Source organism: Pan paniscus, chromosome 5 (genome assembly GCF_029289425.2).
Source record: "Pan paniscus chromosome 5, NHGRI_mPanPan1-v2.0_pri, whole genome shotgun sequence".
Lineage (NCBI taxonomy): Eukaryota > Metazoa > Chordata > Mammalia > Primates > Hominidae > Pan > Pan paniscus.
The window spans coordinates 120,539,662-120,558,468 of NC_073254.2; the positions used below are offsets into that span (position 1 = coordinate 120,539,662).

General features: G+C 37.1%; 1 protein-coding gene across 3 annotated transcripts in view; it reads right to left on the reverse strand.

The window, feature by feature from the left end:
* Positions 1-10,946: 10,946 nt before the first annotated feature.
* Positions 10,947-18,807, reverse strand: part of ASCC3 (activating signal cointegrator 1 complex subunit 3) — a 375,365-nt gene continuing 367,504 nt past the window's right edge. For all 3 annotated transcript variants that reach the window (XM_003824353.6, XM_034962598.3, XM_063605419.1), the window contains 4 exons: positions 18,385-18,532; positions 14,918-15,127; positions 12,145-12,320; positions 10,947-11,747 (listed from right to left, as the gene is read on the reverse strand). In XM_003824353.6, coding sequence (XP_003824401.4) covers positions 11,600-11,747; positions 12,145-12,320; positions 14,918-15,127; positions 18,385-18,532 — 682 coding nt within the window. In that variant the 3' untranslated portion in view covers positions 10,947-11,599. The remainder of the gene's footprint in view (positions 11,748-12,144; positions 12,321-14,917; positions 15,128-18,384; positions 18,533-18,807) is intronic.

An 18,807-nucleotide genomic window follows, 5' to 3' on the forward strand; every position in this document is an offset into this window, starting at 1 on the left:
GTGAAACCCTGTCTCTACTAAAAATACAAAAAAATTAGCCAGGCGCAGTGGCAGGCACCTGTAGTCCCAGCTACTCGGGAAGCTGAGGCAGGAGAATGGCATGAACCTGGGAGGTGGAGCTTGCAGTGAGTCGAGACCATGCCACTGCACTCTAGCCTGGGCAACAGAGTGAGACTCCATCTCAAAAAAAAAAAAAAAAAAAAGCATTCCTGTTTCTCCATAGCCTCTCCAGCATCTGTTGTTTCTTGACTTTTCAATGATCACCATTCTAACTGGCGTGAGAAGGTATCTCATTGTGGTTTTGATTTCCATTTCTCTAATGACCAGTGATGATGAGCTTTTTTTCATATGTTTGCTGGCCACATAAACGTCTTCTTTTGAGAAGTGTCTGTTCATATCCTTTGCTCACTTTTGGATGGGGTTGTATGTTTTTTTCTTGTAAATTTGTTTAAGTTCTTCGTAAATTCTGGATATCAGCCCTTTGTCAGATGGATAGATTGCAAAAACTTTCTCCCATTCTGTAGGTTGCCTGTTCACTCTGATGACAGTTTCTTTTGCTATGCGGAAGCTCTTTAGTTTAATTAGATCCCATTTGTCAATTTTAGCTTTTGTTGCCATCGCTTTTGGTGTTTTAGTCATGAAGTTTTGCCCATGCCTATGTCCTGAATGGTATTGCCTAGGTTTTCTTCTAGAGTTTTTATGGTTTTAGGTCTTATGTTTATGTCTTTAATCCATCTTGAGTTAATTTTTTTATAAGGTGTAAGGAAGAGGTCCAGTTTCAGTTTTCTGCATATGGCTAGCCAGTTTTCCCAGCACCATTTATTAAATAGGGAATCCTTTCCCCATTGCTTGTTTTTGTCAGGTTTGTCAAAGATCAAGTGGTTGTAGACGTATGGTGTTATTTCTGAGGCCTATGTTCTGTTCCATTGGTCTATATATCTGTTTCGATTCCAGTAACATGCTGTTTTGGTTACTGTGACCTTGTAGTATAGTTTGAAGCCAGGTATCATGATGCCTCCAGCTTTGTTCTTTTTGCTTAGGATTGTCTTTGCTATACAGGCTCTTTTTTGGTTTCATATGAAATTTAAAGTAGTTTTTTCTAATTCTGTGAAGAAAGTCAGTGGTAGCTTGATGGTGATAGCACTGAATCTATAAATTACTTTGGGCAATATGGCCATTTTCATGATATTGATTCTTCCTATCCATGAGCATGGAATGTTTTTCCATTTGTTTGTGTCCTCTTTTATTTCCTTGAGCAGTGGTTTGGGACTGTGTGAAAAGACCAAACCTGCATTTGATTGGTGTACCTGAAAGTGACAGGGAGAATAGAACCAAGTTGGAAAACACTCTTCAGGCTATTATCCGGGAGAATTTCCCCAACTTAGCAAGACAGGCCAACATTCAATTCAGGAAATACAGAGAACACAACCAAGATACTCCTCGAGAAGAGCAACCCCAAGACACATATTGTCTGATTCACCAAGGTTGAAATGAAGGAAAAAATGTTAAGGGCAGACAGAGAAAAAGGTCAGGTTACCCACGAAGGGAAGCCCATCAGACTAACAGCGGATCTCTCTGCAGAAACCCTATAAACCAGAAGAGAGTGGGGGCCAATATTCAACATTCTTAAAGAAAAGAATTTTCAACCCAGAATTTTATATCCAGTCAAACTAAGCTTCATAAGCAAAGAAGAAATAAAAACCTTTACAGACAAGCAAATGCTGACAGATTTTGTCACCATCAGGCATGCCTTACAAGAGCTCCTGAAGGAAGCACTAAATAGGGAAAGGAAAAACTGGTACCAGCCACTGCAAACACATACCAAATTGTAAAGATCATTGACAATGTGAAGAAACTGCATCAACTAATGGGCAAAACAACCAACTAGCATCATAATGACAGGATCACATTCATACATAACAATATTAACCTTAAATGTAAACGGGCTAAATACCCCAGTTAAAAGACACAGACTGGCAAATTGGATAAAGAGTTAACACACATCGGTGTGCTGTATTCAGGAGACCTATCTCACATACAAAGACACACGTAGGCTCAACATAAAGGGATGGAGGAAGATTTACCAAGCAAATGGAAAGCAAAAAAAATTAAAAAGCAGGGGTTGCAATCCTAGTCTCTGATAAAACAGACTTTAAGCCAACAAAGATAAAAAAAAGACAAAGAAGGGCATTATGTAATGGTAAAGGGATCAATGCAACAAGAAGAGCTAACTATTCTAAATATATATGCACCCAATACAGGAGCACCCAGATGCACAAAGCAAGTTCTTAGAACCCTACAAAGAGACTTAGACTCCCACACAGTAATAGTGGGAGACTTCAACACCCCACTGTCAATATTAGACAGATCCATGAGACAGAAAAATTAACAAGGATATTCAGGACTTGAACTCAGCTCTGGACCAAGCAGACCCAATAGACATCTACAGAACTCTCCACCCCAAATCAACAGAATATACGTTCTTCTCAGCCTCGCATTGCAATTATTTTAAAATCAACCACATAATTGGAAGTAAAATACTCCCCAGCAAATGCAAAAGAACGGAAATCATAACAGTCTCTCAGATCACAGTGCAATCAAATTGGAACTCGGGATTAAGCAGCTCATCGTTACATTATCTTTATCTGATTTTTTTAAAAAAACATTTTTGTTCCGAAGAACTTTTTCCAGGTGTTTTTATTGTTGTAATTGGTAATGTCTTTCTGCTTCCCTTTTTAGCTGTTTTCTGACAACTTAAAATCAAGCATTTCTGTTCTGATTGCTGATTCATGGATTCATTGAAATGCACCTGCAGATTGCATCTCTGTGAACAGTTAGTTATTTTAAATATGTCAGGATTGTCCCTAGAAGATTTCCTAAATAAAAGCTGATTCCAATCAATTTACTTAAATTCATTCTGAATTACCTCAGACTCTGTCTTTAACACATTCAATATTTATGCAATGCATCCTCATGAGTGTTTCAAATATATTGTTTGGGGATGGGATGAAGCATCAAAAAATAATTAACACAGTGGGCAAAGATAACGAAATGACAAAACTGAAATAGAAGATGCAGATGTACAATCATTTTCAGCATGAAAAGTAACAATCAATTGAGAGTAAATCTTTCTGGGTCGGATTGCTGCAAACAGCAGTGGGTCTGATGTTATGAGTTGTAGCGTTTTATAAGATGGACAGAAGCCAGGATCATCACTGCGGTATATTACATGATCTGGGTACAGTTATGTTTCTATAATTGATTAGAATTGTCCACGGAGAATGTTCTTTGCTGCAATCCAAGGATTTCTTCAATGTTTCAGTTTCTCCAAAGGCCACTTGTAGGGTAATGTGTTTTTAGAGGAATGCATTTTTCTAAAGGCTCAGGAAATAAGATTGAGGTTTTACTAAGATGTCTGTATTATTCTGTTTCTGGTAACAACAGCCCTATATTAGAAGCCAGTAGCATATTTTTTCTCCTTATTTTTTGGATAGAATTAGGCTTCAGAAGTTGAATAAATACCGTAAAAATGGTTGCTTCTGAAAGAAAAATCAGATATTTGCTTTTAAAAGGGAAGGGTTTAGGTTTTTACTGAATATATTTAAATTGATTTTCATGCTTATACAAGCATGAGAGTAACACGACTGCCAGGAAGATTGGACGGAATGGGTATTGCTTGCAATATTAAGGAAAGTACATTAATGCTTTTAAAGAACATTACAGAATTTGCTTAAAATTTTCATTTCACTCTGGGTGCAACATACCTTATGATCAAAACACTCAGTGAGAGTGTGAGTTGCCTCCACTCTTGCTCTCAAAAGTTGTTCTGCTTCCAGAGTGATCCATTTCTGATTATTTGGATATAAAAAATGGCCCTTAGCAAGATTCTAAAGTTTGTCCTCAGAACCCAGCTGGGAAGTAATAAAGCAGTCAGACTTCACCTGCACTGTCTGGATATCCTAGGTGCCCTTTACTGTCCCATCAAAACATGTTCCCAAAAAGTGCTCTCAAAAGTAATTCACATTCCCATGTGAGTGCCGAGCTATACCTGAAAGTGTACACGTATTTTGCATTTTGACAGGTGGGAACCCTGTAGCAAAAAAGGAATGGAGCACAAATCTCTCTCTGGGCACAACGATTTTTCTGTTTGGGGTGGGAGTAGAGATGGTGAGGTGGGGCTCTTCGCTTACCACCCAGTTGACACATAAAATTAATCCTAAGGATAAGTTTGTTTGCTATTGATCATCTTAGACTTCCCTTTACATTATAGTTACTCTTTATAGTTCTTTATCATTTTCTAAGCATTTTCACATAAATGATTCATTCAACAAAATTGATTGAACACCTGCTATGTTCTAGGTACTGTGTGTACAGCAATGACGATCACTGCCCTTCTTATCATGACGGAGCCAATGACTCTGAGAGAAGCTTGGGCAGGTGTTACCTCTGTTTTTGGAGGTGAGGAAATGGGAACAGAAGAAAGTTGATCAGATACATTGTCCTAAATCTTACAAAATGTGGCCAGATCACCAAATATAGCACATAGTGAGGTAGCATTTCAGAACCTCATTAAAAAGCAAAAAACTAGCCAGGCATGGTGGCATGTGCCTGTTGTCCCAGCTACTCAGGAGTCTGAGGTGGGAGGATTGGTTGAGTGGGAGGTTGAGGCTGCAGTTAACTGTGACTGCACCACTGCGCTATTCCAGCCTGGGCAACAGAGCAAGACTCTGTCTGGAAAAAAAAAAAAGAAAAAGAAAAAGAAAAAGAAAAAGAAAAAAAAAAAAGGAAAGAAAAGAAAAAAGCCAAAACCCTAAACTGCTTTTCTACAGCAAACCTAGCTTAAAAACAAAACTTATTCCTTACAGATCCCTGGTGAAATTGTGTTCTAATAGGCAAATATCATGTTTTCTGATAATAATTACCAGCTAAATTAACACAGGTAGAGATGCACATTCCTGGTAGACAGCCTGTAATTAGGCCACTTTTGTATGTACTTGAGCTTATTTGAAAGCTCATTTGAAGTTACTGGCATTCTTTGTTAAAATTACTATTAGACACTTCCATGCAATATCAGTTTCAGACATTTAAAGAAGTATGTAAGGATGGGCTTCGAGTGTGTCCAGGAGCCCAGTGGAAAGAGACAGCTATGTTGAGGCAGATTATGTTTGACAAATGAAGATCTCCATCGGTAGCTTGCTTGTTCATTATTTTAAAATTGTGTTGTGAAGATTTTGTATTTTTTTTTTCTCTCACTTCAATCCAAACTTTCTCTTCGGTAATTTAAATGTACTTTTTTTTTTTTGGTGGTCCACTCTGGTGACATTTTAAAAATAAGTAATAACCCATGCATGCAATTTGACTAAAAAGCAATTGCAAACCTAGAACTTACACATTCAAATAAATTGAGTCATTGTAGGTGAATAAACTTTTAGGTGAACTTTGGAGCATATGCACCAATCCTGGTGTGTTGACATAAAGAACATTTTTAGAACCTTCTGACTACAGTTAGTGTCATCATAAGAAAAGCAGTTTTGTTTTTTATGGTAGTCAGTATTATTCAGTGTCATTAGCTGTCTAATTCTCAGAAATTATTTATTTCAGGATCTCCATTCATCCCTCAAAGGAATAACATTTGGCATCTTCTAGGCCTTTTGGAAAAATGAATTATCGGCTGCAGGTAGTTCCAAAACCAGCTAGAACAATCCTCTACATCCTGGAAAGTACAGTTCTCTGAGGCCAAGAGCCAGCCACACTTGGGATGGAAGCTCACACATGAAATTCATCTCAGATCAGCTCTGCAATCCTCAAATCATTACAAACTCCTTCCAATATAACTTGGAGCCAAAAAGTATGATCATTCAAGGTGACTGTACTTGTTTTCAATGGTCAGGAGTGGCACCTACATGGCTTAGCAAGTTCCAGTAACATCAAGGACACCCAAGTAATAAAAGTAACAAGTAAAGAAATGTGGATTTGGGGGATTCAAAGAACTTTTAATTAGAAGTTGTGATTCTGCTCAACCAACATGGTTTGATCTACAGTCCATCATGTTCTTCAGGAAGTCTCTATGGAATGGTTAACAACTTACAGCCACAGTATTAGGAAACTTTAATCAGGTGCATTTTAAACAAATTCTCCAAATCACAGGGCAATCGAAGAATAACGATACAAATTTAAGTATCCATTCAAATATGTCTGTCTTTTTAGCCAAAAGCTTGACCTTGGGTCAGCCTGTATCTATTATCTGAACAGCACCCCTGCAAGATCTTTCTCAAATTGGAATGCAAAGTCTTGGGAAGAATATTCAAGCAAAATAGAATCCCTGAAACTTCATTTAAAGGCCTCAAATTTGAACAACTTTATTTTTCAGAGATAGTACTGAATGCTCCATGATGAAAAGTGGAAGGACTGAAGCTGAAATTGTGGGACTAAATCTTTCCAGAACTCATGATAGCTGTTCCTCCACTGCTTAAAAAACAGGCTTCCAGGGCAACATGGAATCAGCATTCATTCTTGGCATTTTTGAGTACCTGAAAATAATATAACTAAAACTTATGAAACTCAAAATGTTTTTATCTCCTGTGTTGCTTAGACTTAGAATTTCTATTTCTGAAGCCAGAAAAAGAAAGCTAATCCAAGGGCTTAATCCACATCTCTGAAGCCAAGTTCTATATTCAGTAATACTTAATTGAAAGATGTGCAACTTAATTTAGGTTTTTCTTTTAAGAAGCTAGCTCATGAAATAATTTCTGCCTACTCTTGGATTATTTCTAAAAACAGAAGGCCCAAAATTATTATCAATCTATATTCTTAACTATATGGAGATCCTATTTGGGGGTCTTTTCACTGTAAATAGCAGCAGTGATGGAGGGAAGGAAAGGGTCTGGTGAGAGAAGACAGACAGCTAAAACTTCAGGTGAGAAAGATTCTACAATCATTGGAAGTTTTAAAATATCTGTAATGCCTAAGATCCATTACTACACAAAAACTCATTCTCCTTTTCCATAACAATCATCATCATAAAACTACCAATTAAGTATACCTTTCCTCTGTTGACAAAAGATACAAGATGGTCAGTTAGTACCTTGCTTTTGGTGAGTGTGAGAGTACTTGTAATCCCTAGAAGAAAAGGTGGTTAACTGTGTGTGTGGAGGCAGTGGTGGTGGTGGGGGCGGAGGTAGTTTAGAATTCCCGTGTGCCTCTGTGTTCATTTAGTCATTCAGAAAGTATTTATCGAGTGACCGTATGCCAGGAAATGTAAGTCCTTCTTTGTAGCAGTGAACAAAAGTGACAAAAATCCCTGCTTTCCTGAAGCATAGTCAGAAGAGACTAACAATAAATCAACACATATTTTAATAGTGTTGATAAAACAATGGAAAAAAAAACAAACAAGAGAGGGGGATAGGGAGATTTGGTGGGTTTGCCATTTAAAATAAGATGATGAGACATATGGAGATTAGGGGCAACAGTCATCCAAATGAGGGAGTAGAAATGGCGAGTTCAACAAGCAGGGAGGTGACTCCTGTGGTTGGTGTGTAGCGAGTAGGAGGGTCAGAGGGTAGTGAGGGGAGAAGGCAACACTGTGCAGGACTTTTGGTACTGTAAGGATTTTGGCTTTTATTCTGAGACGGAAAGGCACTGGAAGCTTTTGAGCAGAGTGAACTCATGATCAGACCTATGTTTCAAAAAACAAATTGTTGAGTAAAGACTGAAAAGGGGAAAGAGTAGCAGCAGAGAGGCCAGCCAGTAGGTGGAGTGGATAGGGTGGCAGTGGGGATGGTGGCTGGATTTCAGATAGGTTTCAAAGGTAGAGTTGAAAAGGTCTGCTGACAGGTTAGATGTAGGTTGAGGTTTTCTAATTACATTTCTATTAGATTAGGAAAGCAGAGTCAGTAATGACTGCAAAGTTCTGGTCCTGAGCAACTGGAGGTATGTGTGGAGCATATGCTTGGGAAGTGACGTGTAATTTTCTAAGGCTATTGGATTAAATGGCAAGAAGGGGCAGTCAAAATTAGGGGGAGGGGATCAATCTTGTATATTTGGACTTTGTTGTGCTGTTTGTGTGTGTAAAGGGAAGAGAAGACAGATGATTTTTGGTGACTGAATATCCCACCACCATATCCTCTTCCCATCAAAGCTAGCAGTGGAATTTTTAAGTATGAGAAGGGCTTCTAATTCATGTCAAGGAAATAGGTAGGTTCCCTCTTTAAATTTTCTTATTATTGGGGCTGAAGGATCCCCACACTTAAAAATCTCCTGTGTTATGGTGTCAGGGGTTGTGGGGATGTGACGGTTGTTTATGAAAGTTGAATTCCAGTTGTTTCTAAATGTAACAAGAAAGAGGAAGGCCTGTCAGCAAGGGAATTGGAATCCACCTTGACTTGAGTAAGATTAAGGACAACCCAAGTATTTTGGGAAATGTGTGAGGAGTTTTAGTTTTCAGCTTGATAGTGGTAATGGTGGGGATGAGGGCAAATACATATATTTGTATGTGTTCAGGAATGGTGGTTGCAGGGGAGAACGTTGAAAAGAAACAAGCTGATTCTTACCAATTCCTGTCTGCTCTATCATCACTCTTCTTCAATGCAGGTGATAACACTGGATCTTTGCTGAACGAAGCCTGTAGAATTACTTTCTTCATTCACTGCCTCTCCTTTCTTACTGCCCACTCTGGTCCTTACCTCCTGAAATCTCAGCTTTCTCTCTTCCTATTTAGCTAAACTTACTCTCTTAACAATCATTCATGATCCACCGCTCCCAAAGTCAGGACCCTTGACTTGGTTCTCACTTCCCTGACCTCTTGTCAGTATTTAGTACCCATCACCTACCACAGGTATGGACGCATGTCCTGCCAGGCTCCTGGCTGTCTCCTCTCTGCACTGGCTGTCTGTTCCACTCTCAGAAATGTTCTTCTTCATAACCTTCTCTGGTCCTTCCTGATTCCTTACTGCAGTTAGGTTTTGAATGTTGCTTCCTTGGCTTTTCTTGCTACACTTCCTTGCTTGGTCATATCATCTCTACATCTAGGCCAGATTTTCATAAAGAAAACTCCCACATAGCCAAACCCTAACCTTTGGTGACTTGCCAAGAAATTCCATTGTATTCACATAAGAGTTATGGTCTTTACTCTCTAATTCACAGTCACTTCACAGACTTTCCCCTTCTTCTTGCCTATTGATCCCTTTCATGTCTCTGAGAATGCAGACGTAGCCACTCCAGGCTGGGCTAGCTCCAAACTTTGCTAATGCCATTCTACCTGGAATGTCCTCTTTCGTCTGTGCCTTCCCGATACTAAGCATCTTAAAAACAGCCTAAATGTCGCTTCACGATTTTTCTAAGTAATATTTTACCTCTGAACTCCCATAGCATTTCCCATCACTAGTATTAGTGCAATTTTTAAATTATAATTATGACATCTTGTCAACCCCAGGCTACCCTTTGCGAAGGCAGGATATGTTTCTGATTCATGTGGGTATCAGAATACTCAACACAGTGCCTACAACAAATCCTTGACTGGAACTTCAATTATTTTGAGTTGATAAACTCCAGAGAAATATGAAATGACCTGCCATGAAAACAGAGTTGTATAGTGTGATAGCCAGCCCAGAGGTGCATGTTCTGAGATAAGTGGGCTGTGGTGTGGGTACATCAGTTAAGAAAGCACTTTATAATACAGCCCTGAAACCTTTTTATCACAATATTTCTCTTCACGAAAACAAAACCATCCAAGACACTTTAGAACAAATGCATTCTCTCAATAATCAGCATTTGGAATTATTTTAAACACTGGCAAAATTCTTGGCCACTAAAAAAGTTATAAGAAGTGAATGGCTTGCAGATATGTAAATAGTAGTACTAATCTGAATATGTTGGCATATATTCTAAGACACACTTAACACTACAATTTTTGTTGAGTAATGAGTGTGGATAAAGTTGTAGATAGTGTCGGTCACTCATTGGAATAAGATTAACTTAAATTTGTCACATTATTTCTCTTCTCTCTAAAGGGGACAACAGAAATACTTTCTTATTGTTCCTATGTCCTGTGTCATATGTCCAGTGAAGGAGACTCCCCAAGTCGGCTTGCTCGCTAACAAAAAGGAATGATGTTGGTAAACATGGAATCAGTGAGATTGTTACTCCTCAGGTTCCTGTATGGACTGGTGATTGTTATCTATATATAATCTCCATTTTCTTTTAATTCTACTAAAACAGTGGTTAAGATATAAATTCCAATTAGGTAATAAACTTTGCCAAAGAAAAAACAGAGAGAACTCTTTATATGAAGTAAATTTCTCAGACTAGAGTACTTGGGACACCTCATTCTCACTATACTTGGTTTGCTCACAATAGTTATTTCGATTTAATTTTTGGGAAGTGAATAACTGGTTCCCCTGCAACCTACATTTATTTCTTCTCCTTTTTTATTTAAGCATGGAAAAGGATATATACAAGCAATACATTCCAATTTCAGAAACACTTAAATTCTAGTATTTGTAACAATGACATTGGAAAATGTTTTAAAATAATTCATTTTAGGGCTAAGAAAACTGAAATTATTTCACAAAGGTAGAATTTCATTCCACTAGAATGCATATTATATGAACATTGAATTTTAACAAGTTTTTAGTTTGAAAAAGTATTTTTCAAGAAGGAATTTGTTTGGACATAGAGAAATTTTCTTTATTACAGGTGAAAACCTATCCATAGGGGTGAAAAATTTTCTGTCTCAGATTTTTCCTGGAGAGCATAAAGACAAATAATTGTACTATATGATCTGTAAGTGCTACAACATGAATTAGATTATACTTCTCTACTTGTGTAAATAAATATGTCAGAAAGATAATAGAAATAAAGCCTTGAAGTAGAAGGGAAAGAAAAGAAGAACAGATGAGTAAGGGGATATTATTTAAAGGAAGCAGAAGAAAACATTGAGTCAGCTTGTCTTGAAGTGCCACTCTATATTTTATTTCCCAGTTAACCATGTCTACATTTTCTAAGATCAGTATATTGTTTTCTTTGTTATCATCATTAGGCTCCATAATATAATTTTACATCATATATTATTAAACATTTATGACTACAAGAAATTCTTGAAGCTACTTCTACATGTGATCATATCAAAGTATAAATTTTGCTAACAAGACACGCTGTGTACCACCTTACAGATTTATATTTTATGCGGCAGAGTTAGAAATCTGTGACAAGTCCTAACACTTGTCACATCTCAATGTGGTTTTCCTTTAAAAAAGCAGCCAATATCCATGTAAACAGTACATTGTGAGATGTAAAATTTGATTGATAGCTCCTAAATATCATCCCAAATATACACAAATTAAAAGATTATTCTAAATGCTTTTTCATCTTACATATCAAGAAACTCATAAAGATAACATTATAAAAGGCAACATTTGTTAAAAGGCCACTGTGGTTAACGTTATGTCACTGGAGTCAATACTGCAGCCACTGTCAATTTCCTGGATGGTTGAGGTTAGAAGTTGATTCTTTCAAGGCAAACATCAAGTAATTCGATGTTGTCTAGATGACTGAACAGAGAGAATTCTTAGCCACTCCTTTCAAATGGATTGTTCAGGTCAAGTTACTTTAATGCCAGGTCAGTCAGGGAATCAGAGACCTTGGTGTTGACCTGTGCAGAAAGACTCGCTTGTGTAACGTTGAGATAGATGTCATACTGCTGGTCCAGGCCAAGGTAGCAGTCACTCATGAAATATAATGTGTAGATATACCTAAAATATAAAAATAGAAGAAAAATGTAAAACCACTTTTGTAATCACAATCATATTTAATTCTTTCAGAACTTTGGTAGTAGGAGGCTGGGTGCGGTGGCTCACGCCTGTAATCCCAGCACTTTGGGAGGCCGAGGCAGGCGGATCACGAAGTCAGGAGATGGAGACCACGGTGAAACCCCGTCTCTACTAAAAATACAAAAAATTAGCCGGGTGCAGTGGCGGGCGCCTGTAGTCCCAACTACTCGGGAGGCTGAGGCAGGAGAATGGCGTGAACCCGGGAGGCGGAGCTTGCAGTGAGCAGAGATCGCGCCACTGCACTCCAGCCTGGGCGACAGAGCGAGACTCCGCCTCAAAAAAAAAAAAAAGAGAACTTTGGTAGTAGGATTCTTCTTACCTTCCAGGTATTTCAGGGGTATAAAAAGAAAGGGAAGCAACATGATGATTTCGAATATATCCTACTCTTTTCAAAGCAATAAGTTCTCTCTTATCCACTTCTCCTAATATCAAAAACCATCCTTCGTCTTTTGATTTGGGAAATCGAGGAGTAACTGCACAGCTCTCTGGCTTTCCCTGTAAACCAGAAAAAAAGATACAACATTAAAAATATCTAGACTTCCTATACCACTTGGTTGTGGTTAAGGCTACGTTGTCTTACTTGAAGGCCATACATGTACGTAGTTCAGCATATCTATCTGAGATGTTTTAAATTTTCTTCCATTCTGGTTTGGTGTCTTTGATATGCAATTATTTAACTTACTTCAAGATTCTCAGAGCATATTATAGACACTAGTTCGTAGTTGTAACTATCAGAATATATGGCCAGTAAGAATAAAAAACTCTGGATCTTGACATCAAATTAGCAAATTCTCATGCTATTCCTACAATTAACTTTAATACCACATTGGTAGATGAATAAATTGAGACATAACCATGTTAATCAAATCTTCCAAAACCTTATTCACCAAAAACGAATGCTTAAGAAAACAAACAAACAAACAAAAACACAAAGCCAATCAAGACTAGACTCTGGACCCCAAGATGATGAGTACTTTATCAAACACATACTTCCCCCTCATCCAAGAATAAAACTCACATAAAAAAGCACATATTCTAATATGGTAACATTAAAGAGTCCCTTCTCTGAGGAATGGGCAATTTTAAGTCAAGCAATTTGTAAAATATATTAATCACCACAATCCAAAATTAGATATAAACATAATGATCGCACTTGAGGTCTTTATTTTAGATCAATTTTTATAAAATGCAAGATTATTCTAATGATTCTTTAAGACAATGACTTTATGGCATAAAATACAGTAATAATGATACATTCTCAGACTTCACTCAGTATTCTAGAGGGAGATGTTTCACTTACAGTATTTCAAAAGGTAGTCAGAGAGTAATATATTTTTACAGCATTCAGAAACAAAAATTAAGAGATTTTCTGGCACGATTAAATCTAAGCTTTAAGTAGAATATTAAGGTAAAAAAATCATAGTTTTCCCCCATGATTTTATCTTTATGATTATTGCTATTTTTATTATTATTATTAGTTTATAATTATTACTTTTTTTTATAAGTTGGAATACATTAAGTCATCTAAAAAATGCTCATATTGCCAGGTGCAGTGGGTCACGCCTGTAATCCCAACACTTTGGGAGGCCAAGGCAGGTGGATCACCTGAGGTCAGGAGTTTGAGACCAGCCTGGCCAACATAATACAAAAAATTAGCTGGGTATGGTGGCAGGCACCTGTAATCCCAGTTACTCGGGATGCTGAGGAAGGAGAATTGCTTAAACTCGGGAGGCGGAGGTTGCAGGGAGCTGATGTTGCACCCTTGTACTCCAGCCTGGATAACGTAAGTGAAATTCCATCTCAAACAAACAAACAAATGAAACCTCATATTAAGGTCAGGTGTGGTGGCTCATGCTGGTAATCCCAGAACTTTGGGAGGCAGAGGCAGGTGGATCATTTGAGGTCAGGAGTTCGAGATGAGCTGGTCAACATGGTGAAACCCTATCTCTACTAAAAATACAAAAAATTAGTTGGGTGTAGTGGCACATGCCTGTAAAACCCAGCTATTTGGGAGGCTGAAGCAGGAGAAATGCTTTAACCCAGGGCGTGGAGGTTGCAGTGAGCCAAGTCTGGGCGACACAGTGAGACTTCGTATCAAAAAAAAAAGCTCATACTAAAGCCTCTGAAATGCCAGAGGCCAATCAGTTAATACTTACACTGACAGGCTTTTTTAGAATTAGAAATCAAATGAGGTGAGACTTGAAGGTACAATACTGAAAGAACATCTTAAGAATAGAAAGTTACTGATCATTTTGTGTGTGAGAACGGAAGGGACAATACTTATGAACTACAGCTTCACCCCTGAGGGCTTATTCTAGATATGGGAAAGCCCTGAATCCACTGGACCAAAAAGAAGACTAATTCTTTCTTATTTTAATTATTATGGCACTAAAAACCAATCTGCCCACCTGCTGTGTACTAATATTCTTAGAGGACCAGATAATCAGAGGCAACAGAAAAGAGCATAGTAATCTAAAATAAAAATACTGTACATTTTTGCCTGTATGAACACTGACAAAGCTCTCCTATGCATTATAATGAAGGACGCAGGCAAATGTGGCAACTGAGGCTCAGAAAAGCTTAATGTCTTATTCAAATTCATAGAGCTAAGTGGTAAAGCTTCAGTCTCATCTACATCTAGCCCAATGTGGTTCCTGTATACCAAAGTGCCTCTAGGCCAGTACTGCTCAAGCTTTAGGGCCCTTAAAAATCATGTGGGGCACTGAGTGAAGGTATAGATTTTGAGATTCCCGCCTCCTTGAGGTTCTGATTCAGCCAGTCTGGAGTGGAGCCAAGGAATCTGCACTTTAAAAGGCACTCCAGGAAATTCTGCTGGCCAGAGTCTGTATACCATACTTTGAGAATAGTACTCTAGGCAATATATTCTTATGTAAGGTAGATTTTCTGGGGCTGAAAAATGACACATGAGGAGAACTCACGAATTTCAAAAGACTAACTCTCGCTGCTTAAGACCAGTTGAGAAAGCAGGATTCATGAATGACACGGGCACATTAGTCATATAACAGATATGTGTGGTGGTGCATGCTGGTATTTGGTGTGAAATATTTGAGAATGGAAACCAAACACTATACCTTGTGGAACCCAAAGTGGACTCTCTGCAAGCTCACTTGAAGCACATACTCTTGGTCAGCATGCAATTTGATCCATTTGTTGTCATCTCGTTTGTCTGCAGTCAGAGTTGAGACAGAGAGTTCATTATGTCCTTCAACTAAGTCATCCCACGAGCCTTTAACACTTATGCCAACATTTATCACTGGCAAGTGAGATAAGAAATTCCATGCCTAAATAAAAACAGAAAAGAAACAATAAAGGAGGAGTTTATGTGAAATGCAATGATCAATTAAGAAATAGTGTGCTTTTAGAAGAAAATTAACCTTTTAATGTTGAGATTAATTCTAGATCCAATGCAGTTGCAGGAAATAATACAGAGACATTCTGTGGACCATTTACCCAGTTTCCTCCAAAGGTAGCATTTTTCAAAACTACGGTACTTATTACTACTAGGATATTGACATTAACGTAATCCAGTGATTTTGTTCAGATTTCCCCAATTTTTCTTTTATTTGTGTCTATATGCATGTATGTGTAAGAATATTGTGCTTTTAGTCTTTTTAATGTCTTTGTAAAAATAACTAAAAGAGGGCTTATCATTATTTAAACTTGTGATTCCTTTATTGTAAATCCCTCCTGATACTGAGCAGCTGTTGACTATATTAAAATAAAACAAGTTAAAAAATGTCTGTTGTCGAACTGGTTTGTTTTAGAGAAGCATCTATTCAGACATTCACATGGCTTCTAAGAAGGAGAGCATTACTTGGGGATAAAAAGGCAATGTGAAAATATTTTTGTAATTCAATTATTGATGTTAGAATCCTCCACTGACCACTTATTGTACATTTTTTGGCCCATATTTCAAATTTGCCCTATTTATTCAGAAAAAAATTCTTTATATTTTATATCATAAGGAATTCTATAAGTCTAGGGTTCCTTCTAGAAACAAATATGAATTTTTGGCATCATCACACTGAGAATACCAATTAAAATGACACATTAAAAGATATTTTACCTAACTTTATACTTGCTCTTGAAGTGGAAAGACATTTGTAAAAAATCAGTATTCAAAGAGCAAGTGCTCAACAATAATGAATGAATGAATGAGAATACCTAGGTCTACAGAAAAGATGTAACAAAAAACTTGAGGTCATCTTTTTCTAACATATACACTTATATGGCAATATCACCATCAGTCAAGAAAACTTCTCAATACATTGGCTTTTTTTTTTTAATCAGTTGTTACCTTCTCAGTTAGTTTTTAAAAGTACATGGTACTTTAATTTTGGTTTTTCTTTTATTCCTTTAATATATACTATAGATTTCCTTATAGGCTTTGATTTTGCTTAGTGCTGCTGAGTATACCTAATTGAAATGAAGTAGTCCTGATGAACCAAACTACCCCTTAGGAATTAAAAAAAATGTAAATTCAATGCAAATTTTCAATTCAACTCCAATCCTATAACTTGTCTTATCAATCTGAAATCATGTCTTGAACTGGATTTTGAAGTAGTCAAGCCACAGATGGTACTTCAATCTGTACAACCTGTACAAAGGATGGTCTATCCCCTGCTAGAACCCATAGTCACTAAGTATAGAAGCTGTACCACTAGATGTTCTTCTAGGACTGGCCAGTCTGGAAAAGGGGTTAAGGGGACTTAAAAACACAATTTCTGTAAAGCATTTGACTTTGTCAGACAGCACAAGTAACATTTACCCCATGAAGTAAGACTTGTTATGTTTCTTTACCTGTACCATTAAATCAGTTACCAGTATAATGTTTTGTTATTAGTAACTCATTGGGATTTGACTTTACAAAGTCCCCAAATGTCATATCTGGCTTTTATATATATGTAATTTTTGTAGGACTTAATGTTATTATTATTTTCAATCTACAATGTGTACACATATATTTATTGGAGATATATATATATTTACGTATATAAAACATGAACTATTTTTAAAGAAACTGCTAAGACATTTCAATACCAGCCAAACATATTTATCTGAGGATTAATCTTCATCTATTGAATCAGGCAAGAGCACTACCATGCATACAATTATTTAATTAGCAGCCAAATCCTCTGCCAGTCAGCAGCCGTTCCAGGCATACTGATGGGGTAGAAGATGCAAATCTCACAGTCGTACTGCTTTTTCTCATTACTACTGCAATTAGCACTTAAATTGATGCTTTAAACATACTAATTTCTGGAATAATTCAGGATTTGTATGTTACCTGGGATCGCCTCACTGCAGAGCCGGCACCAGATTGCTCTGCAAATTGAAGCACTTTTGAGCCAAATAACCATCATCATATCAGACAGAGCCAATTTGCATTTGGTTTTAAAGATAACAGAATGGCAATTTATGCAAATAAATTAAGTAAGTTTACTTCTGAGTTCTCCCTGAACTAATTATAACAATGTTCTAATTTTTCATCGTATCTAAAACTTGGCTTGAAATCAATGTATGTTATGTTGGAAATCTGTTGTTGCTAACAGAAGCTTTGTTTTGATTTAAATATATTGTTTTTATTCATAATTTTGATGGTAATTTAGTTAGAAAGGTAGGCATTTATTATGAATATTTAAATAGTATTTTGTGCCAATCTTGGGTTCAACAGAAACTGAACAGTCAATCAGACGTTAATGCCTGTTACACTTTTTCCAAGTCTTGCTCAAAAATAAGTTCCACTTGGAAAAAAAAAGACACGGTTTAGAAGTTTCTTAATACCTGCATTTGCAAGTCAATATGTTAATTATGTTATAAATCCTGAACGTTTACTTTGACATGTTTAGGGTAAAACTGCTTAAGACTTAAAGTCTAGATGGCCAAATATTTCTGGCATTGTTCATTCATATTTTTGGTCTTCCTAAAGATTGTTTGGAGACATGATCCTTGTTGTTTTCCGCAATACAGATTTAGCTTTCTATGTAAGTTATATGGTTCACTCACACACATAGTTTATTTGAAAGGATACTTTTGAATCTAGAAGCAAAGTGATTATAATAAGAGAGGGGCATAAACAAATAACTGAGGGCATTGCATGAAAATATACCCAAGCATACAGAAGGAAACACTACCCTGAAGAGAGGGAGTAGAAGGCTAGGATAATGCAGACGAGTGATGGACAAGCTACATGAGGCTTTTCGCAGCCAGCTTAGTAGCATTTATACTGAACAACTTCTCATAATGCCAATACCACTATTAATTACTATTACTGTCATTATTTTTAGTATTCATTTATTGAGTTCTTACTCTATGTCAAGAACTGTATAAAGCAGTTTACATAAGAGTATCTTCCTTAATTTTCACAAGAACTTCTTGAGACATCTATGTTTTCATGTTCATAATCATAGTAGTAAATGGCAGAGACAATTTAACTCAAGGTGAGCCTGGTTCCAAAATCCATGCTCTAAGTTAGAAAACTCTTGGTACACCTTCTCAGAGTAGGGGAGCCTTCAAAACACTTAAGAGATGGTCTTACCTGTTTCGTTTTTGCAGCATGTAGCTCACTTTCTACCATGGAGCTAAATACATGGTCTTTCCCTCCACAGGCATGGATCAGTTCAGGAAGGCACTCGATGGAGGTCCGACCCCTAGCATGTGGGCCCTTCATAATCGGCTTCCATTTCCTAGGAAATAATATCAAACCAACCAAATAATTGTTTCACAGCACAAAGAAGATTTTCTGACAATGGTGGTTTATATAATGATAGCTTTTTTGTTTTAATTAAGAAATAACATTTTAAGACCATTATGCTAAGTTTAAAAATTCAGCCAGCATTCTGTATAGGATAACAGCCCAAGGCAGTACTGTTATCACTGCATCAAATGTATTAATTTTGTGTGAAGTCAGTAAATACTTAGGGTTCACAGACATTGGGTGTCTTTCCACAGGAAGGCACTA